Source organism: Anolis sagrei, chromosome 3, assembly GCF_037176765.1.
Source record: "Anolis sagrei isolate rAnoSag1 chromosome 3, rAnoSag1.mat, whole genome shotgun sequence".
Taxonomy (NCBI): domain Eukaryota; kingdom Metazoa; phylum Chordata; class Lepidosauria; order Squamata; family Dactyloidae; genus Anolis; species Anolis sagrei.
In genome coordinates, this window is record NC_090023.1 from 226,917,612 (window position 1) to 226,940,308 (window position 22,697).

At 43.0% G+C, this 22,697-nt stretch overlaps 1 protein-coding gene across 5 annotated transcripts in view; it reads left to right on the forward strand.

Moving 5' to 3' along the window:
- HDLBP (high density lipoprotein binding protein) overlaps positions 1-22,697 on the forward strand; it is a 74,799-nt gene that overhangs the window by 33,746 nt on the left and 18,356 nt on the right. For all 5 annotated transcript variants that reach the window (XM_060767955.2, XM_060767957.2, XM_060767952.2 and 2 more), the window contains exons 3-14: positions 972-1,084; positions 2,547-2,701; positions 3,632-3,847; positions 6,979-7,185; positions 9,228-9,443; positions 10,324-10,530; positions 10,923-11,030; positions 12,136-12,240; positions 12,732-12,810; positions 14,925-15,064; positions 15,368-15,472; positions 15,830-15,943. In XM_060767955.2, the coding sequence (XP_060623938.1) occupies positions 1,009-1,084; positions 2,547-2,701; positions 3,632-3,847; positions 6,979-7,185; positions 9,228-9,443; positions 10,324-10,530; positions 10,923-11,030; positions 12,136-12,240; positions 12,732-12,810; positions 14,925-15,064; positions 15,368-15,472; positions 15,830-15,943 (1,728 nt within the window). In that variant the 5' untranslated portion in view covers positions 972-1,008. The remainder of the gene's footprint in view (positions 1-971; positions 1,085-2,546; positions 2,702-3,631; positions 3,848-6,978; positions 7,186-9,227; positions 9,444-10,323; positions 10,531-10,922; positions 11,031-12,135; positions 12,241-12,731; positions 12,811-14,924; positions 15,065-15,367; positions 15,473-15,829; positions 15,944-22,697) is intronic.

Consider the following 22,697-nt stretch of genomic DNA (forward strand, 5'->3'; position numbering starts at 1 on the left):
TTCAGCTCCCAGAATTCCCGGCCATTGGAACAGCAGGCTAGAACTTCTGGGAGATGGAGTCCCAAAGACCTAGAGGCTCGCAGATTGTTCAGGCCTGTTCTAAAGTAATATTACATCTCAGTGATGTGGTACCAGAATTCAGAATATTGTTTCATCTACAGTAACATTATTCATGAAACAGCTTGCAGAATAGCCGGGTCTATAAGAAAGAGAAAGGATGCTGAACTGATACCTAGTTGTGGAAACAAGTGACTCCTGCTAACTTTCTCTTCCCACAATAAGTGTAAGCTTGAGCTTATGCACATTAATCCATGTTACACAGAGATTCTTGCTTTTAATGGAAGTTCTATATACTAAAGAGAGAGATTAGGTAAGCCTAGTCTTCATTCCTTCCCCTTGCTTCATATATATAAATAAGGGCAAGAGCTGTGTATAAATTGGTGTGGAATTATATCTTTTATCACACAGTATGGTAGATCCAGCAGACACATGTTGCTTTAATCTCCTAGGTGGGAATATATTTCACTTTATATTAGTGTTAATTTGTGCGTTATACATAGACAGTATTGATAGTATACTATTCTAGCTTTCTGTCCTGTAAGTGTGTGTCTGTTAGGAGAATTAGGAATTTGTTTTTCCTGCAAGGAAAAGCACAAAGTTTGGACAAATTCTTTTTTGGACTACAACACCCTGAATCCTTCAGTCCATACCTCTAGCTCAGTTTAAGTGTCACAATGCTTTTTGAGTTTATAAGGCTAATACTGTGCAACAACGGAAGCAATGAATCATTGTTTTGTCAGGCTAACTGGACAGAGTTCTATGGCACACATTTTATCCCTGAGATAAATTGTTGTGCTTGGGAACACTTGCCTACTAAACCAAGGACACTTACTTATTTTGTTTTGTTCTTAAAGCATGTGCCATACCAGTCATTATCATGAGAGCCTCTCTTCTTTCTTTCTTACCATCAGTGGCATACCCGGATTGTGTGTGGGTGGGAAATCGACCATGAGCTCCGTGGCAGTTTTGACCCAGGAAAGCTTCGCTGAACATCGCAGCGGCCTTGCTCAGCAGCAAGTGAAAGGTAAGGTGAAGAAAAGACATTTTATTGTCAAATCCCAGTTAAGAATTACTGTACAAAATGGTACCTGCTACTACTCAATTGCTTTTCTTCTTGCAGGAGCCAGTTTTCTTGACTCTAAAATTTACATTAACTTAATACTGCTCTCAACAACAATGTACAGCAGTCAAAGTGACTCCAAATGCAAGTTACTGAACAAGAAAGAACCTAATATTAGTTTTTTTTTAATAATTTTGCTAGTCAGATCCTATATGTATGGCAGCTATTTCTTCAACCTCCCCCCACCCCCATATACTGTAGTATATTTGTATACTCCAGATGTTACTGGGCTACAAACACCAAAAATCCTCAATCATTGAAAGTACTGTCTGAACTGAAATCCAAGAATGTATGGGCTCCCAGAATTATGGAAGCCTCTCCTAAGGCTGTTACTTGTAGTAAGCTCTTTAGATAAAATATTATGGCATTTCTGGTCCCTTTGTCCCGTCCCCCCCCCCCCCCCCCCCCACACCCCCTACCACTTGAATGCAAACTCAGAGAAGTTTTCTAAAACTGAATTGGGGCCTTAAGTTGGAAGTGTTTTCCAAACAATAATATAGATTCTTTGCTTGGCTAAATTGTCTTTGACTCCTTAGTAAAAGGATTGTTAAAAGTATGAACAAGTATAGGAGCAGTTCATCAATCAGGATATGATCTTAATTGAGAATGGATAATGTACGTCCCTCTGGGGCATTGCAATTCCCATCATCTTTAACCAGCAGTCATTGGTGTGGGCTCATTATGATTGCAGTGCAGAAACATCTTTAAACCCACGTGCTTCACACCCTTGTTCCCAATAGAGGACAGATGAAACTGTGTGAACAAAGCGTGAATGAGATGGACAAGGACTCTCATGAGTCCATTGTGACTATTAGCTGTGTTAATGGAAATGGCTGACAAGCAAAACTGGAGCAATTCTTGAATGTTCTAATACACTAGTAAATATTAATGAGAGTGCATGGGAACATGAGTTACTCTGGTTATACTTGCTGTTCTTACCTCAATAGGAACATAATTTGTCAATTTGAAATCTGTTACACATTAATTTTGAATTAATAATCAAGTAGGAATATTCCAATCGTAGAAGTAGTTTAACTGGTCATCTGCTTGTTCTTTTAGACAGACTTGGTTCTCATGAGGAAGAGGTGCAACATGCAAAGATGTCAGAATTTGTCTAGGGGCAGAAAAACTAATTTTATAAGATATGTGGACTTCCTTCTTTCTTAGCTGATAGAAATTATTCCTTATGCCATAGCAAATTGAAAGCAGTCTAATTTTAATTCAGTTATTCCATGTAAGTTAGAGCTTGTATTTGCTTCCATGAAATAACAGAGTATGTTAAAGAAATCAGTGCTAGAAAGGAGAATAGTGATGTTAACTGTTGGTCCTGAAATCCTTCTTTGTTTTCTTGCTTCCTCCACTCTAGTTACAGCTTTAAATGCTGAAGAAGAGAATGACCCTCCAACTTACAAGGATGCCTTCCCTCCTCTCCCTGAGAAAGCCGCATGCTTGGAACCAACCCAGGAACCTGCCGGTGCCTGGAGCAAAATCCGACCAATCAAGGCTTCTGTTATCACTCAGGTTGGTACAAAGAGTGGTTCCCATCTTCTTCCCAAGGGTTGTTTTTCCACCCTCAGCCTGTAACACAAGACAAGCAATTTTTAAAAGAAAGGCTGAATGCAGATGCTTTCCCCTTCCATCATTGGACTGTGGGGATTGAAGTGCTATATCAGTGGTTCCCAAACTTTTTTTGACCAGGGACCACTTTGCCCAGGGACCATCTCCAACATTAGTACCAAAAGGGTTACAAATCAGTTTTTCGTCAACTTTAGATTCAGTTTGGTTATTTGGAGTGCTGATTCAGAAAATTGCATTGGATAGACCACATCAGCTCTAGTTTCTGATACAGAACATATGCCATCCAGTAGTCACTGTCTGCTCGCCCACAGAAAACCACATTTAATAAGCCTCGGCACTATAAGAGAGTTTTGCAAGACCAGTTGCTCTTGTTGCAAACGTGTAGTAACGGTAAGGCCATGGACCATATTTTAGTTCTTGTGGACCACAGGTTGAGAACCACTGTGTTATATGACAAAGGACTGCTTGACCAGGCCAGAGTCATTTACTTGGAAAAGGTGGTGCATGTTTGTTTATGTGGTTTTGAAAAAGTCTGGGCATCTGCACAGTAAGGTAATAGCCCCATTGAGCAACTGACACCTTGGCCCTGGAATGAGGTGGCGCAGCATTATTCCTCCTCTAGGATATGTACTTACCTTTGAAAATGGTTTCCAGTCTGAAAAATATTTTTTTAAAAAAAACATAAGCTGTAGTGCAAAATTCCCGTTGTGCCCAGAATTTGACTTATCAGTTTTACTCTTGGTAGTACAAGTATATATATATATGTTTACTGGGGATTACTTCCAGTTATATGGGTATAGAATCATTGGATATTTTTTTATTAGTACTTAATATTTAGTCCAAATTAAATAAACCATAGCTTTACTTGGATAGGTTTTCCATGTGCCATTGGAAGAGAGGAAATACAAGGACATGAACCAGTTTGGGGAAGGGGAGCAAGGCAAAATCTGCTTGGACATCATGCAGAAGACAGGTGCCCACCTGGAGCTCTCTCTTGCAAAGGATCAGGGACTATCCATCATGGTCTCTGGCAAACTGGAAGCAGTGATGAAGGCTCGGAAGGAGATCGTGGCTCGGCTGCAGACCCAGGTGAGCGACTCAGATCTCCTATTTTCTCCTTATGTTGCCTTCCTTGGCCCTGGAACTCCCAAGGTGTGGATCCTCATAAAGCCAGTGTTAGTGTTTAATGGACCGACTCACCTGTGCATTGCATCTTCATTGTGCTTCAGGTAAGCTGGGAAGATGCCAGATGTTTTAAGTAATTACATTACTTGGCTTATAATCCATCTTGGCTTCCCTAGATACTTTGCCAGCAGCCAGTCTCAGATAAGTAATGTCCTCCCAGAAGGACAAAGCTCATCATGACTATGGGCAATGCATTCATCGCTGGCTTGCTTTTTTAAGTATATACATTGGATTCAGCTTCTATAGTAAAACATGGCACATTGAGAAATGAGAAGTAGATCACACCCCTGTTCTTTTAGCAGTGTTCCCTGTATAATAAATGCATTGAAATTAGAATTGCTTTTGTTAAGATTAGAAGAGGGATACTATGTGACTTAATGTACATATGCTGCCTCATATACATTCATTTGAATGTGATGAGAAATTGATTATACATTCAGGACAGATAAAAGAATCTACTTGTATGTGCAATGCAGAATTAAATTTTGATATTTACTACTACAAGAGAAGATAATGGAGACTTATTTTACTTTAAAAGAAAATTATCTTAGTTATTAGCCATGAAATTTAAGTGGAGGCCATTACTGTCCTTTTTGAAGCAACTGGCTGGACATTGTAGGAAATAGGAAATTGAAGTAAATGGACTTTTGGATTATTATGATACTTTTGGATTCTTATGAATGCCTTTTCCAATTCATCTTAATCACATATTCTTAAAGTATTTTAACAGGGATGCATGATCAAATGCATAGCACTTTTTCCACATTCTAGTCTTTCAGTTTTATTTCTTTAGTGTATTCTTCTAGACATTTTAAAAATGGGGATCAATATTTGTCCTCACATTTTGGCTGTTCCCATGGTTCCATGCATAAATCTCAAAATTGTTATGGGGGAGAGATTTGCCTACCAAGATACACATAGTAGAAGAAAAGAGACTGCAAAATCCTGATGGACACCATGACTTGTCTGGCTTCACGTTCAGAGTGAGTGAAGTGTGTATTTCCAGATAATGTTGGACTCTTTACAATTGACTATGTTGTCTTATATTGATAGGGATTGCAGTCCAGCAACATCTGGGAAAGCCACAGCTTCACCAAACATATGTTTAAGTTACTATTTTAACATAGTTTCATTATCTTGAATAAATCTGCACTGTGCTTGCTAGAACCTTTCTAAATCCAGTACATTTCCATAAGAGTGAGCTATTGCTATAATTTCATTGATCAGCCTGAAAATCTAAGATGAGGCATTCCCCATGCTAGAGAGGCTTAAGGAATTAACCAAGATATTACAAATTCTAGAAAATGTATCCATGGGAAAACTACAACCAGCAGTGTCTTCACAGATACAGAAAGACACTAAGGGCCAGGAATATTTTTTGCTAGCAGATGTGATGCTATGCTGTCAACGAAATGCAGTTGTGAGCTCATGAAATTTGCAGCCAACAGTGAGCTTGACTAGGTAAAGGTAAATAATAAATAATAATAAACTTTATTTATACCCTGCCACCATCTCCCCGATGAGGACTCTGAGCGACTTACATGAGGCCAAGCCCAAATCACAATTACAATAAAGAAGAAACCAAAACACTGACATTAAGTCTAGTCGTGTCTGACTCTGGGGGATGGTGCTCAACCTCCATTTCTAAGATGAAGAGTCAGCATTGTCCATAGACACCTCCAAGGTCATGTGGCCCGCATGACTGCATGGAGTGCCATGACCTTCCCGCAGAAGCGGTACCTATTGATCTACTCACATTTGCATGTTTTCAACCTGTTTGGTTGGCAGAAGCTGGGCCTAACAGCGGGAGCTCACCCCCCTCCCTGGATTTGAACCGCCAACCTTTTGGTCAGCAAGTTCAGCAGCTCAGTGATTTAACCGCTTGCCACAGGGGCCAGCTTGCCTAGTTTGCTCATTATCCACTAGCCTCATGACATCATTGGGGATTGATAGGAGTTGCATTTCAGCAGCATTTGGAGGGTCCCACCTCTGCTGTAGATCATACAGACAGGTTACATATATGAAGTAATAAAGCTTTTCTGAATTGTTTCACTTCAGACTGAAGTCTGGACAAATCTTTTTTATTTATTAAGGAGAGCTGCAAATTTGCATGCCTGAATCTTTTCCCCTGCCCAGGCCCGTAGCCAGGATTTTGTTTCGGGGGGGGGGGGGGCTGAGTCTAAGTGAAAGAAGGTCTACCCTAGCAAACCTTTTGTATCGTTACCCCAATACCCCCATACATATGGGATATATTGAGCATAGTGATCAGATCATGATATGAATAACATAACAGTTTAAATAATGTACCAGTAAGGCCTTCTCGCGAACCACCATGAGAATTTCGGGGGTGCGGGGGCTGAAGCCCACCAAGCCACCACCACCACCACCCCACCCCCCCGCCCCCGGCTACATGCTTGCCCCTGCCATTTAGCCTTGAATGTTAGACAAGGCAGAGACTAATAAAATCTAAATCTTATGAAATGAGTCGACAGGAGTTTTATTCATTATTATTCATAATAATAATACTACCTTTTTCTCTCTAAAAAGAGACTCAAAGTGCCTTGCAGTAAAACCAATATAAGCTACAGTGTATAAACATTCAAATAGAATAAAATTTAACATTATTAAAAATATACAGTTAAACCTCTTAAAATCAATTAAAATATATTCTTGGTGGAAACCACAGTAAGTAGAAGACTCCAATATGTAGTTTCTATCACTTGTAACTTTGACAGACTACAGTTCAGAAATACCTCCAACATTAAGATTGAAGTGTGTGTGGAATATATGGAGAGACCTCTGATCTCCACTAGTTGCTTGCAGCCATGGACATTGGCAGATAGATGTTTTCCATGTTCTGCTGCTACATTGTGCATTGAGCTGAGATGCATCTATTCTTATTCTTTACTCCCTTGTAAAGGGAGTAAAGAATAAGGCAGAGGACAGTTTTATCAGTCAAACCTCAGATTGGTGGAGATGTGTCTAAATTAGGGACTAAATTGGCATTCTGTACTCCTACTTGCTCTCTGATCTAGGCTTCGGCAACAGTGGCCATTCCCAAAGAGCATCACCGCTTTGTCATTGGAAAAAATGGAGAGAAGTTGCAGGACCTTGAGCTCAAAACTGCCACAAAGATCCAGATTCCCCGCCCGGAAGACCCCAGCAACCAGATCAAGATCACTGGCACCAAGGAAGGGATTGAGAAGGCTCGACATGAGATCCTGCTGATCTCTGCTGAGCAGGTAATCTGGATTTTCATTTTAGTACCTGTGAGACCAATTAACAATCGTACTTTTGAGACAATATTTTGGTTAGGTACTGATTTCTGTGGAGTATTGGTATGGTTGAAACAAAGCATGTAAAATTAAGTAGCTTTATCAACATTTATACTGAACAATTCAAGACAGCGTAGATCTTGGTTTTTCCTGTTCATTTAAAGATATAATCCTTTCTGCACTTACCTGAGTGCAATCTTCAGTAACATCTACAGTAGCTGGGAGCAAACCATGCTGAGAATTGGAGTAGCTGGGTGGCTTTTATGAGATGCTGCATAAGAGCAGCCTTGCATATGCACCTCCTGTCTACCTTGTGAAGGAAAACACACAAATCCAGTAACACTGAAAAGCTTGCCCATCTCCAATAACCTGAGAGTGTAACTCGAGGCCACTGTACATGACTATGACCCAAGGGAAATGGAGCCGCGATAGCCTGTGTTTCCCATAGTAGTCAGCAACACATAAACATAGCCTTAAGCCATAGAGATACTTCAGAAAATGAATTAAACCTGTCTTAGACAACAAAGTTTCCTGAGTTGCTCATGAGCCAGTGTGCATCTGCACCGTAGAATTAATGCCATTTGATACCATTTTAACTTGTTGTTTGTTTATACTTTGCTTTTTTATCCACAAAGGAAACTCAAAGCGACTGGCTGGTTCAATGCTGTGGAATCATGTAGTTTGGTGAGGCAGTAGCCCTCTTTGACATAAAAGTTTGAAGGCCTTGTAAAACTACAACTCCCATGATTCCATAGTACTGAGCCATGGCAGTTAAAGTGGTGGCCAACCTGCATTAATTCTATAATGTAGATTCAACTTCAGTTCCTCTGGAAACAATACTCTGATCTTCTGCCTCTTATAACCATAACAAGTTATAATGTTGAATTTTTTATGCATTTCTATTTCTGAAATGAATTATAATTTTGCTACTTTAGGCCACTTTCCATGACAATGTAAAATCGATGCAGGGCCGCTTGAAAAGTGTCCTAGATCAAACTGAAGTCCTTGGTCCATTCCCTAATTATTTGTTTCACACAGACTTCCATGTTGAAGCACTGCTGCGGCTGCAACAACTCAGTTGATTGTATTGCCTCATGCTCTCTCTCTACCCACCCTCCCCTTTCCTTGTACTTCTGCACCCTTTGTTCTAAATTGCCTCCATCTTCAGGGTCATTTCTTTCTCATGCTCCTGAATGCTTTTAACCGTAACTTATCTCCAGTCCAGTCTGGTTATAATCAGTCTCATGCTGGCTTAGAGTTGGGTAGACATTCAGAATTTAGATGTACAGGGTGAGGCAGCATAACTTCCTTTTTTCAAAACTTAATAAAACCCATTGTATGAATCAGATTTTTTTATAATGTAGGCACATACCTAAAGTTTTGTTTTACATAGTTTTGAAGATCAAACTAGGTAGGTGACGTCCCCCATTCTCCCATTTTCCATACACTGAGTAAAGCGATTTCTGGCGTTTGTCATGACTCTTGCCAGCATAGCAGACGTTATGTTGGCAATTTCTTCCTGGATGTTGGTCTTCAAATCTTGTAGGGTCCTTGGACGGTTCACATAAACACAGGATTTCAAAAAACCCCATAGAAAAAATCACAAGGGGCCAAATCTGGAGAGCGGGCCAGCCACTCCAAATCCGCTCAAAAAGTAGGCCTCAATGACAAAAGCACGCTCCTCACTGTTCCAGTGCATGATGGCGACTGAACTGTGTCAGGACAAAACTTTATTCTCCCGCCTCTCAAACAAGACCACTAGCGCTCTGCTACGTCTTCAACCGACTGAATGGCGTGCATTTTAAAAAAGGAAGTAATGCCTCCTCACCCTGTACAAAAACGGAAAGTATGTGAATTTCAGGCTCAGGAGCTTCATATGAAGTTGTGTACAAATTTCAGTAAAATGAAGGCTTGTAATCCTTTGACCATACAGAACACTTTTGTAATCATAACTAAAACAGTGCTGTAGAATTGTGTGTCTGTGATATTCACACACCTGTATTTCTCAGGATAAGCGTGCAGTAGAGAGGCTTGAAGTGGAGAAAGTGTACCATCCTTTTATTGCTGGCCCTTTCAATAAGCTGGTGGGCGAGATCATGCAGGAGACAGGGACACGGATAAACATCCCACCTCCCAGTGTCAACAGGACGGAGATAGTCTTCATCGGAGAAAAAGAGCAGCTGGCTCAAGCAGTGGCTCGTGTCAAGAAGATCTATGAGGAGAAGGTATGGTTCTTTGTGTCCCTTGTGTGATTGAAGACACAGAGATACATTCATCATTGTAGTGATGTTCTGGTGCATCTGCCCTCTGATTTGTGAGAGATCTTCCCTATCTAGCTTTCTCTTTGATTCTGCGGATGTGCTTTGGAACAGACAGTTCTCTCTTGTGTTGTTGAAGGCTGTCATGGCTGGAATCACTGGGTTGCTGTGAGTTTTCCGGGCTGTATGGCCATGAAGCATTCCCTCCTGACGTTTCACCCACATCTATGGCAGGCATCCTCAGGCATCCTCATACCACACAACCTCTGAGGATGCCTGCCATAGATGTGGGTGAAACGTCAGGAGAAAATGCATCTGGAACATGGCCATACAGTGTGGAAAACTCGCAGCAACCCAGTTCTCTCTTGCCCAGCAACTTATCTATTAGTTTGCTATTGACACACTCCATGAGAATTAGTCTTGACTATTTACATGGTTATCAGTTCATAAGGCATTTTGTGGTCATGGGCATGAAAGCACAAACAGAGCCATTGATCATTTGATTAACTAAACGGTAAAGATTATTGAGCTGTGGCAGGATTCTCAATCATAACAAAACCACAGGAAGTGGGTATTCAGTACTTGACTGACTACACACAGATATCGCTGCACTCTTTTCTTCCTCCTTTCATTTCATTTTTTCTCTTTGTCTCTCATGCCGAAAAAGAGAAAGAAAGAAGGAAAAATAGATACAGTCCTGCTATATTTCATGGTTGTTTTTTTTTGTTTTTTGTTTTTGCAAAGCACACAGAGAACCAAATCTTTGTTATACCTGTCTGTGTGTCTTTGCTCTTCTGCTATCTGCCATTCCTCTTTGATCGATGATCTAGCACCATTCTCCCTACAGAAAAAGAAGACTACTACCATTGCCGTGGAGGTGAAGAAGTCACAGCACAAGTATGTTATTGGCCCCAAAGGAAACTCCCTGCAAGAGATCTTGGAGAAAACTGGAGTCTCGGTCGAGATCCCACCCACTGACAGCAGCTCAGAGACTGTGATACTGCGTGGCGAACCTGAAAAGCTTGGGCAGGCACTGACTGAGGTCTATGCCAAGGTGAGGAGGGTGTGGCTCACCTAGACCTTTCTGGTGCTTCCCTTTTTAAATTTAACAAATTCTCGATGTACTAAGTGATTCATTAAGGTTGTATGTTAAATTCATTAGGTGCAATGGTTCAGAATATGTACAGTATATCCAATGTAAAGTAAACATCTGCAAACCCGACATAAAATGTTTACTAGTCAGAATAAATCTAATGAAGGTCTTATTGTGTTGGTGTGGCTTGCTGGAGGCTGCTGCTTTTTATTTGTCAGTTTGCTTGAGAAACCAGCAGCAGTCTGCTGGGTTTGAATGAAGATGGGAGTAGTCAATGTCTATGTAGTTAGGGATACTGTATATCATATATCTTGCAATTTTATATCTCATTATGCCAACCATGTCTTTTCCAGGCCAACAGTTTCACAGTCTCTTCTGTCTCTGCCCCCTCTTGGCTTCATCGTTTCATCATTGGCAAAAAAGGACAAAATCTGGCCAAAATCACCCAACAGATGCCAAAGGTATGAGCTTCTGAAAGTGGCTTTCTGGGTTTGAGGAATTGCTCCAAAGCAATAATTATATATGTTTGCATATATGCTCTCTGTAACGGCAACCCAGCTCATGATTTAAGTGAAATCTAAGCAGAAATATATTAAAAGGTTGAAACCCTTGAGGAAGAGCTCACTTGCCGATAGTTCTGATACATGAGGCCAGAAATTTGAAGGAATATTACTCTTTGGAGGAATTACAGCTTGAGAAATCAGTAGAGATTACCAGCAAAAATGGAAATGAGAAATCAAGTTGCTTTTGTCGGCACTAGATAGGTGTAGATTAACACTTGTTTGTGTTTTGTAAAACTATCACCAGGACGGAGCTACAGCTGATAAAACAATAGCAACCAGCACAACAAATCAGGTTAAGTATCATCCTGATTAGGGAGGAGGCCCCGGTGGCACGGTGGGTTAAACCCTTGTGCCGGTAGGACTTAAGACCGACAGGTCGCAGGTTCGAATCCAGAGAGAGTGCGGATGAGCTCCCTCTATCAGCTCCAGCTCCTCATGTGGGGACATGAGAGAATTCCACAAGGATGGTAACACATCAAAACATCTGGGTGTCCCCTGGGCAATGTCCTTGAAGACGGCCAATTCTCTCACACCAGAAACGACTTGCAGTTTTCTCAAGTCACTCCTGACACGACAAAAAAAAAAATCCTGATTAGGGGTACAATTTAATTTATACTTTCGTTTTAGTAAAGGAAAGTCCTGGCAGATATGGTTGAGGAAGGAATTCCACCAAAAATGAGCCACCTTAAAGAAAACTTGGCTCCAAGTAGCCACTCATTCCTAATATGAATGTGTGGTTACTCAGGCAAGGGTTTTTTGCAGAAGATTTTAATAAATATGAAATTAAAGTACATTTCAGTTATTTTCAGTCAGTGGCTTAAATCTTGTTTCTGTCTGTGAGAATGTTTCTCCTAACTCCTTTCTTTAGAAAGCATAGACACCAGGAATACATTGCAACTTCTCTACTTATAAAAGAAAGGCATACATGCTTGTCTGCTATTACAGTCATTTGATTCTAATTCATTAATTTTATCCTTATGTTGAATTATTTTCTTATCCAAAGGTTCACATAGAATTCACTGAAGGGGAAGATAGGATCACTCTGGAAGGACCCACAGAGGACGTGAATATGGCTCAAGAACAGATTGAGACCATGGTCAAGGATCTGGTGAGTTGACAAGCCATTGCCTTACATTGTGCAACCACCCTCTGAAATGGAAGATGATGCCAAGTGATGCGAATTTCAGGTCAAAAAAGTCCAATTCTGGATCTCTCTCTTCTGTTTAGAATAAATATGTAGGCTATATTCTGCATCAAACCAACTCCACTGTGTCAGTAGAATCTACATCTGTTATGTGTGCTTAGGACTGCAGTCCTAACTAAGGACAAAAGGAGACTGTTAAGTTTTCAGTGGAGAGAACAAAGGACTATGTTAGAACGCATCTTAGGCAAAGCAATGGTGAAACTGTTGAGTGTTCCCAAGCTGTATTTTTTTATTCAGGCTTGAACTACTTAACTCAGTGGACCATCTGGACGTAATGCTGGCTAGTTAGCGCTTGTGTCATCGAAGATGTTGCAATCTATTTTTGCTATTTTGTTCTTGGGCTGGAGGGAGATGCAGTTGCTCCTGGCTTTGAATAACTAGACTGCTCTTTGCAGATAAATCGGATGGATTACGCTGAAATCAACATTGACCATAAATTCCACAGACATCTGATTGGAAAGAGTGGAGCCAACAGTGAGTTAGTTTATTCCTTTCCCCTAACTCTTTCTGTATAATGTGTATGATTGTTGTTCTCCATTTGTGCTTTTTAGCCATAAACTGCTTAGAATATCACCTCTTACCTTTCACATTGGCCAACACACTCAAATGTTAGCCCTGTTTTTTGGTATATTTGACCTGCCGATTCCAAATATGGCACCAATTTCCCTCTAGCAGCTCTAGCTTTCGAGATACAGAATGCATACCATCTACCAGTGACCCATAGAAAATAATGATAACCATATAAATGTTTTACTTTTATGTTTATGTTCAAATGTCATTCTATGTTTTATGTTTAATATGGTTAGGTTTTTAATTTATAGTTATATGTTATTGTCTAGTTATATGACTTGGTTTTCACATGTATGTATGGCATTGAATTTTGCCATTATTTTGTTGGAAACCGCTTTGAGCCCCTCGGGGAGAAAAGTGGTACATAAATGCAGTAAGTAAATAAATAATAAATATCTAAGAAACTAGAGCTGATGCAGTCTATCTAATGCAATTTTCTGAATTAAATAATTTCAGGAACAGGCCTAAAGACCAAGACACTCAAGAAAAAAAATGGGTTGTTTAACTTATATAAATGCAGTAAATACATACATAAATAAATAACTTTACAATATTCTCTAGAATTCAGCTTTCCCAGAAGCTTAGTCAAGAATTAAAAAGCTACAAAAATGACTCTTTGAGGTACAGTTAAAAAACTTATCATAAAACAATTTGTATGCATCTAACTATAAAGATACTTGACCCTTTCTGATCATGGAAGCCAATAGGGTCATCCTTGGTTAGTACTTTGATGAGAGAACTGCCAATTAATGCCGTATGCGATATGTTATATTGCAAGGAGTCTACTGGCAAAGCCACCCTCAAGTATTCTCTGCCTAAGAAAACCCTATGACATTTGTGGGAGTCACCATAAGTTGACAGGCAATTTGAAGGCACACAAAATGGTGCAATATAGAAAGTATGAGTAGTATATTTGGGAATCTTGAGAAAACACATCTCTAGAAATGTCACTTTGCCCCATCACATAGCATGATTTTGTTATACACAGTTTTCCGAGCCCAAGCAGTCTCTGATTTACAAAAATCTGACTTACATTGGACTCCGAGTGACAAACAGGGTTGAGACAGCAGGAAGTGAGAGGAAATCTAGCCATAGGAATGGAAATTAATTCCTGTAAGAGTTATCCTGGGAAATAGATCCATTGAAACTTTATCACCAATCCTTGTTTTCAAACACCAGAGAGGTGTTTACCCTTTCCTGTTCTATCCAAATATGTATGTATGTATGTATGTATGTTTTGGATAGTATAGGGAAGGGTTAACAACCCTCTAGTGTTTGTTTTGCTATATTTGAAAGTTTTGGGTGGTTGTGAAAACAAGGTTTGGTGATAAAGCTTCAGTGGAAATATATTTTCCCCAGAATAACTCTCTATATATGGCTGGAGTTACACTTAAAAATGAGCCCCCAGTGGCACAGTGGATTAAATTGCTGAGCTGCTGAACTTGCTGATGGAAAGGTTGCAGGTTCGAATCCGGGGAGCAGCCTGAGCTCCCATTGTTAGCCCTAGCTTCTGCCAACCTAGCAGTTCAAAAACATAAATGTGAGTAGATCAATAGGTACTACTCCGGCTGGAAGGTAACGGTGCTCCATGCAGTCATGCTAGCCACATGATTTTGGAGGTGTCTGTGGACAATGCTGGCTCTTCAGCTTAGACATGGAGATGAGCATCAATCTTCAGAGTCGGACACAACTGGACCTAATGTCAGGGGAAAACCTTTACCTTTACTTACACTTAAAAATGTACCTGCTCTGATTTACATGCAAATTCAGCTTAGGAACAAACTTACAGGACCTGTTTGGTTCATAACCTAGGGACTGTCTGTATATACCTCCTGTTTTCAAACCTCTAACTAATTAAACATTGAACTCCCATTCTCTGCCTCTCAGCATGGGACCTGTGGGTAAGGATCAATATTTCTTAGGGTAATCCTTGAAAGAGAGGCTTTATTGCTCTGAAGTGTTGATTGGAGAGGATATGCAGTAAACTGGTATTCTTAGCAGAATCTTTATATTTGCAGTCAACAGGATTAAGGATCAGTACAAAGTGTCTGTGCGCATTCCTCCAGACAACGAGAAGAGCAACCTTATCAGGATTGAAGGAGACCCTCAAGGAGTTCAAGAGGCCAAGAGAGAGCTGCTGGAATTAGCTTCCCGTATGGTGAGCCATGCAACACTGGACTTTGTCCTATATGATAGGACTAACCAGCAACAAGGGCTTCGGCCAACTTTCTCTTTCTCACATGTGCAAACACACACACACACACACACACACAAAGTGCATGCATGCAAGCAAGGTAGCTAACCCTTTCTTACTGTATCTAGACATGAGGAATCTTGTGGATTGTCAAACACTGTAGTTTGACTGCATTGTAAATCACTACTTACTACAATGTGTGGGTGAGTAGAGGAGAACATTATTTTAAGCATATAATATTTGCTCAGAATTTTTTTTTCTTCCTAGGAAAATGAACGTACTAAGGACCTAATCATTGACCAGAAATTCCATAGAACTATCATTGGGCAGAAGGGTGAACGGATTCGTGATACCCGGGATAAATTTCCAGAGGTAAAAAAAATACATTTTCCTAAACATTTGTAACATTTCTCAATGTCTGTGTTTTAAGCTTTGGGCATTAATTGAGGGGTTCTATCTGGGTTGCTGATGGTTCATATATATTTACTACATAGCCCTGTCATAGGCTAGTTTGGGACAACCTCTGGATTACCCATTTCATACAGAAAAAGTCTTCTTTCTTCTTTTCTCCTTTCCACTTCCCATTATTAATACTGGCTAGCTTAAACAAGATAACTACAGTGTTTTGCCTTAGTGACAGATATAGAACCTTGTGAATTTCACAGAACAGGAATAACAAGCTGCTACGTAATTTGTATAACTTTGCTCTGGGTTAAATATTTCTTGCAGGTTATTATCAATTTCCCAGATCCAGCACAAAAGAGTGACATTGTACAGCTGAGAGGACCCAAAAATGAAGTGGAGAAATGCACAAAATACATGCAGAAGATGGTGGCAGATCTGGTAGGTCACAATCTTTATATGTTTTGTTTTCACACTTCCGCTGTTCTTTAATTACATTAGTATTATGAATAGCCTTTCTAAGAAATATCTGTGCATAAAGAGAGAGAGCTTGTTGTGTATAAGCTATTTTAAATTGTAAGTTGCTCGGAGCACCTTGGTGGAGAGCGACTAATTAAGAAATAAAGTGATGATGATGATGATGATGATGAGGCATAATTTGCCCAAGTTCTTACTATGCTTAGTAATGTTATGAGTTGGGATTTCTTCTCTTTCTTCCTCGTGTAGTCTGTGAAATGCGCACTAATGGGTTTCTGTGCGCATGCGCAGAGATTTCGGAACATTCTAGATTGAAAGATTTTAGGCGGGAGTCCCGCCCACCCTCCCAATGGTATAAGAGGCAGTAGGCGGAGTTCCGCTTCAGTTCTTCTTTCCGCGCGACAGCAGAAGCACTTCGGACTCTCTCTCTCTGTTTTTACTTACCTGTTATTGACTCGGACTTCTCTCGACGATCCTCCATTCTCCTACCCTCGACTTCGGACTGATCACGGACAGGCTAGCTATGTCGGCTTTATCTTTTAAAAAGTGCTCGGCTTGTGGAGTTAATCTCCCAGAAGCCGATAGACACAATAAGTGTCTTTTGTGCCTTGGGGAAGCCCATAATCGCTCTGCATGTGAGATCTGCAGAGCGTTTACATCTCGGGCTCAAAAGAGCAGAGACTCCCGTCTTAAAGCTCTTTTATATGAGCAGGCACTGGCCCCTGAAGAGACTCGCCAAGCCGCGCAAAGTCTCTCTCAGCAGCCCTCTCCCTCCCCCCCCTCCGGGGAACGGCCGGGCTCCTCCACTCAGCTGGAAGAAAACCTTGCGGCCGGGACTCCTCCCCCTGGGGACGAGCCGCCGCCGAAAAGACCCAGGGCCTCCAAACAAGTTGCTCATAAGAGCAAATCTAAAAAAAAGCAAAATAAGAAAAAGGGAAGGCAACTCTCTGGCTTGCAGCCCCTGAGTCCTCCCACGCTGGCGCCGCCGGCCCAGCTGCTTGAGCTCTCGCCGACGGAGCAAACCGCTCAACTTTTGGAGCTTCAGGAGCCCCCGGAGCTCCTCCCGATAGAGCTCCTGGACTCCCAAACCGAGCCTAACCTACCTCCCTCTCTCTCCCTCCAGCCTGCCCAGCCTCCCAGAGAACACCCTCCCTCCCCGGTACCGGCCCCTCCCACCTCTCAGGCTGAGCGTGGCCGTTCTCGGCCGAGCCGCTCCAGGCGCCGGTCCCGATCCTCCTCCTCCTCTCATTCTCGGTCCCGATCCCACACTCCTCCCCCCAAGCGCTCGCGCGGACGCGACCCACGCGATCGCGATCCGCGCTTCCCTTCCCCGTACGAGTATCCCTTTCCCCTCTATCCCCCTCCTCCCTTCTACTACCCTTACTATCAAGGGGAATACTCGAGGGACCATACCCCTCCTCCTCATCCTCATCCTCATTCCTACCCTCCTCCTTCCGCCACTATCTCTAGGCCCCCTCCTGAACCTCCTATCCTTCAACACCAGGGAGCGCCACCCCCGGATCCTGCTACTCCTCAACAGGACCTCCAACCCGACCCAGACATGGTGGACGCTGAATCCTCCAATGATTCTCCTCCCACTGCTGCTCTCCAAACTGAACCGGATCCAGACCCTTTACAAGCAGAAGAGTTTAAAAACTTTTCTGCTTTATTGATCAGACTCTCCAGATCACTCAATCTGGCCGTCCCCCAACCTACTAAGGCTGTGGATGACCCTTGTTTTACTTCATCTGAACAACAACGGCCCATGTCCACTATATTGCCCACTTTACCTTATCTTTTAGAGGTTCTCAAAACAGAAGGTGTTTCTCCAGCCCTGGTTCCAGCCACGCCTAAGCGGGCTGAGAATCTTTATCGCATTGACCTCACGGCAGCTTCATGGCTTGCCAAACTGCCCAGAGCCAATTCAGTTGTTACAGACGCCCAACCCAAACCAGTTCAGAGGAATCAGGCTTCCCCCTCAGACAAAGAAGGGAAGAAACTGGATGCTATGGCAAAAAAGTTTTATTCCTCTGCCTGCCTTTTTGCCAGAATGGCACATTATGGCGTCTACATGAGTGTGTACCAGACACACCTCTGGAATAAAATCTTGCCTTACCTTGATCTCCTACCAATGGCTGATCAACCAATGGCAAAGGCCTTTGCTCAAGAAGCACTTCTTCTCTCTAAGCTCCAGAAGGACTTAGCGAAAAACACAGCTGACACATCTGGCAAACTCATTGCTGGAGCAGTGGCCTTGAGACGTCACGCCTGGCTCAGGGCATCCACTCTTTCTCCCTCAGCTCGCACGCTGATCGAAGATCTCCCTATGGATCAAACAGGATTGTTTAATCCAGAAACAGATTCCCAGTTAAAACATTCCCATGAGATGAAACAAACGGTCACTAAATATGACCAACAACCTTACCAACAGAGGCAGAGATGGGGCAATTATTATCATTACCCCACCTATCAAAGAGGCCGTTACAACCCTCACTCCTACAGAGGAAAACAACGTCCTCACTCATCTCCTGCCACCACCGGGAAGCCACCTGTTCCCTTTAAGGGTCAGTATCGGGGCACTAAACCACCAGATAACAAAAAGCGGCGTTTTTAGCCCTCCTCCATCCCCACCATTGCATCTACCTGATCCTTCCCCACCCTCCACACACACCACATCCACCTCACCACTGTACCTCAACAGACTCCATCCATACTTACCTGCTTGGCAGTCCATAACCAATGACACCTGGGTCCTCCGCATAGTAGATGAAGGTTACGCCATTGAATTCCACTCTCTCCCTCCACTGGGAAAAGTTTTACCAACTCAATCCTCTCCCATGCTTTGGGACGAGATCTCCTCTCTTCTACACAAAGGGGCGATTTCCCCTGTACATCCCGACCTGGCTCACACTTGCTTTTTTTCCCGCTACTTCCTAGTAGACAAAAGGGACGGAGGTCAACGCCCCATCTTAGACCTCCGAGGCATTAACAAATTTATCTCACCTCGCAAATTTCGCATGGTTACACTACTCAACATCCTTCCTTTCATCACGAAGGGAGCATGGCTCGCCAAGGTTGACCTCACTGACGCATACTTCCACATCTCAATCAGACACGACCATCGCAAATATCTCTCCTTTGCACTGGACAACCACATATTTTCTTTTTCCGTATTACCCTTTGGTCTCTCCTCTGCCCCAAGGGTCTTCACTAAATGCATGTCAGTAGTAGCTGCTCACCTACGCCAGAACGGCGTAACAGTTTTTCCATACATAGATGATTGGCTTTTTTCAGCGAAATCTCGTTCCCAGCTCCTCTCTGACATCTCCTTCACCTTGTCTCTCTTACAGGAACTTGGACTTGTCGTAAATTTCGACAAATCCCACCTCATACCTACCCAGCGCATCCATTTCATTGGTGCCCTGATAGACTCCACATCCCAACGGGCTTACCTGCCAGAAGACCGCTTCTCCAATCTCTGCCAAGCCATCAACAGCCTGCTTTCTTCAGGCCGGTCCTCTGCATGGGCTATCCAATCTATCCTTGGCCATATGGCGTCCACTACAAGTGTGACTCCCTTCGCCCGGCTTCGCCTCCGCCCACTCCAGTCCTGGTTCCTGGGCGTATTCGATCCCATTCACGACTCACAATCCATGATTCTTCAACCTCCCGCTCACGTCCTGAGCTCCCTCCTGTGGTGGACAAAGGAATCCAATGTGTGCTCAGGTCTCCCATTCACACCCCCACGCCCGTCTCTGTCACTCACAACAGACGCCTCTTCCCTCGGCTGGGGAGCACACCTCCGGGACTTGACGATCAGCGGCCGCTGGTCTCCCTCAGAACAGAAACTCCACATCAACGCACTGGAGCTACTAGCAGTGGGAAAAGCCCTCCGGGCTTTTGCTCACCAAGTCTCCAACCGCACCATCCAGGTAGTCACAGACAACACATCAGTAAAATTTTACCTCAACAAACAAGGGGGAACCCACTCCCCAACACTCCTCTCCATATCATCAGAGATCTGGGAATGGTGCATTCGGAGGAACATATTCCTCATTGCAATCCACCTTCCGGGGAAAGACAATATCCTGGCGGACTCCCTCAGCAGGACTCCGACCACGACCCACGAGTGGCACCTGCACCCCAGAGAGTTCAACCTCTTGACCCGTCACTGGGGCCACCCACAAGTAGATATGTTTGCCTCCCCAGACAACACACAGTGCACACTCTTTTGCGCGAGGCTCCGCCCTCACGTATTCCCAGGTTGCTTAGGAGACGCCTTTCTCTTTCAGTGGTCTCAGGGGTTCCTCTACATCTTTCCTCCCCTTCCTCTGCTCTCCAGAGTAGTGGCGAAGGTCATCACAGACAGGGCCAATTGCATCCTGATAACCCCATGGTGGCCCAGACAACCATGGTTTGCCCCTCTCCTTCACGCATCACGAAGAACGTTCCTTCGCCTACGATCCAGCCCGGATCTTCTCACCGTACAAAACGGACTGATCTGCCACCCAGATCTGCCAACTTTACGCCTCACGGCGTGGAGGATCACACCATAACCCATCTCTCTGAGGCTGCACGACTTATTATCCAGGCAGCCCAGAAGACTTCCACCAAAAGAGCTTACACCTATAAATGGTCGAAATTCAAGTCTTTCACTCACCCCTTGGGCTTTGAGCCTGACTCAGCCCCAGTACATATCGTATTAGATTTCCTAGTTCATCTATCCTCACGGGGTTTTTCCCTCTCCTCAATTAAGTGCTATCTCGCAGCACTCTCCTGGTTTCGGAGGAAATCAGGACTACCGTCCCTGTTTCAAGATCCGTTGATACAGTTATTTGTTAAAGGTTATAAAAATGTTCACCCCCCAGTTTCCCCTCCACCCCCGGCTTGGAGCCTTGAGCTTGTATTGTCTCAACTCTCCAAACCTCCCTTTGAGCCCATGGCCTCCTGCGACATCTCCCATCTTTCCTGGAAGACGGCGTTCCTAGTGGCCATTACCTCGGCAAGGAGGGCCAGTGAGCTCGCTGCTCTTCGCTCAGATCCTCCCTTTATTAGGTTTCATGAGGATAAAGTAGTCCTTCGGACTGACATTACCTTCCTTCCCAAAGTTGTCTCCAAGTTTCACATGTCCCAAGACATCACTCTCCCTGCTTTCTTTCCTAACCCTTCCTCTCCCTTGGAAGTTGCACTCCACGCGTTGGATGTCAAAAGAGCCCTCTCCTTCTATATATCCAGGACAGCCTCCTATAGGAAATCTCCTAGACTTTTCCTAAAATACCGGAAAGATGCCTTGGGGGAGCCAGTAACATCTCAAAGACTATCATCATGGATAGTATCCACAATTCGCTTAGCTTATACTTTGGCGCACAAAGAGCCTCCTTCAACTATCCATGCCCACTCTACGAGGTCACTTTCAACATCTCAAGCCTTTCTCCACGGTGTTCCTGTCCACGACATCTGCAGAGCAGCAACCTGGACGACACCTTCTACCTTTGCCTCTCATTACAAGCTCGACATCCTCGCCAAGAGGGATGCAGCCTTCGGCAGAGCAGTTCTTTTCTCCTGTGTGGCATGACCCACCTCCAGGTTGGTAGCTTTACAGTCACCCATTAGTGCGCATTTCACAGACTACACGAGGAAGAAATATGGGTTGCTTACCTGTAAACGTATTTCTTCCAGTGATAGTCTGTGAAATCCGCACGTCCCGCCCGTCCTCCCCTCTTATGTCATGCCTCTTTTCCTGGCTGCTGTCTGGCGGCAAGGAACTGAAGCGGAACTCCGCCTACTGCCTCTTATACCATTGGGAGGGTGGGCGGGACTCCCGCCTAAAATCTTTCAATCTAGAATGTTCCGAAATCTCTGCGCATGCGCACAGAAACCCATTAGTGCGGATTTCACAGACTATCACTGGAAGAAATACGTTTACAGGTAAGCAACCCATATTTCTTTCTTTTTTACAACTATCTATCTAAGCTGTATTCAGTTCTCACAACCATATCTTGTGTTGATTCAAAAGCTGAAAATTGTGAGCTCCGTGACTTGAAACATATCCAACTAGTTAATGGACCTTAATATGACCAGTGTTCTTTTCCCTCATTATCTTTATTCTGCATTTGGCAGTTCTCCATTTTTTCTTCATCTTACATCAATTAATTGTGTAGTTTTTGCTCTTTCTTTCCTGATTTATTTCCATTTCTGACAGGTATTCTTAGGTCTGTTTTTGAAAAGGAATTGGCTCAGACTGGGCCTCAAGATACCTTCTGCTTGCTCATATTTATGTCACAAGGGACTCCCAAATACCATCTATTGTCAGGGTTTCTGTGGGAAAGGAATCCCAATATTATATAATGAGGGAGCAGTCCTCAAAATAAGATGTTGCAAGAGTGGGGTTTGCCGGAATGAGCTGTGCAACAGCTTTGTTATATCTTAAGCACACTTGATAGGTTGGCTGTGAATGTAACAAGGGCCCTGTATGATTTTTTTTTGGGGGGGGGGGATCCTTTTGATCCTCTCCCTCAAAAGTGGTATTTGGTGGCATTCTGCCTTCAGATGTAAAAGTTGCATTTAGATATAGTTAATAACCACTGATAAATCTGTAGTTCATAAATGTGTCAAATACAGAGTTTGAAAAAAATATTAGACTATAGTTCTCAAAATCCCACTCCCATCTGGCTGGGATATTTTGAAAATGAAGTCTTTCCAATCTCTGTTGTAACAC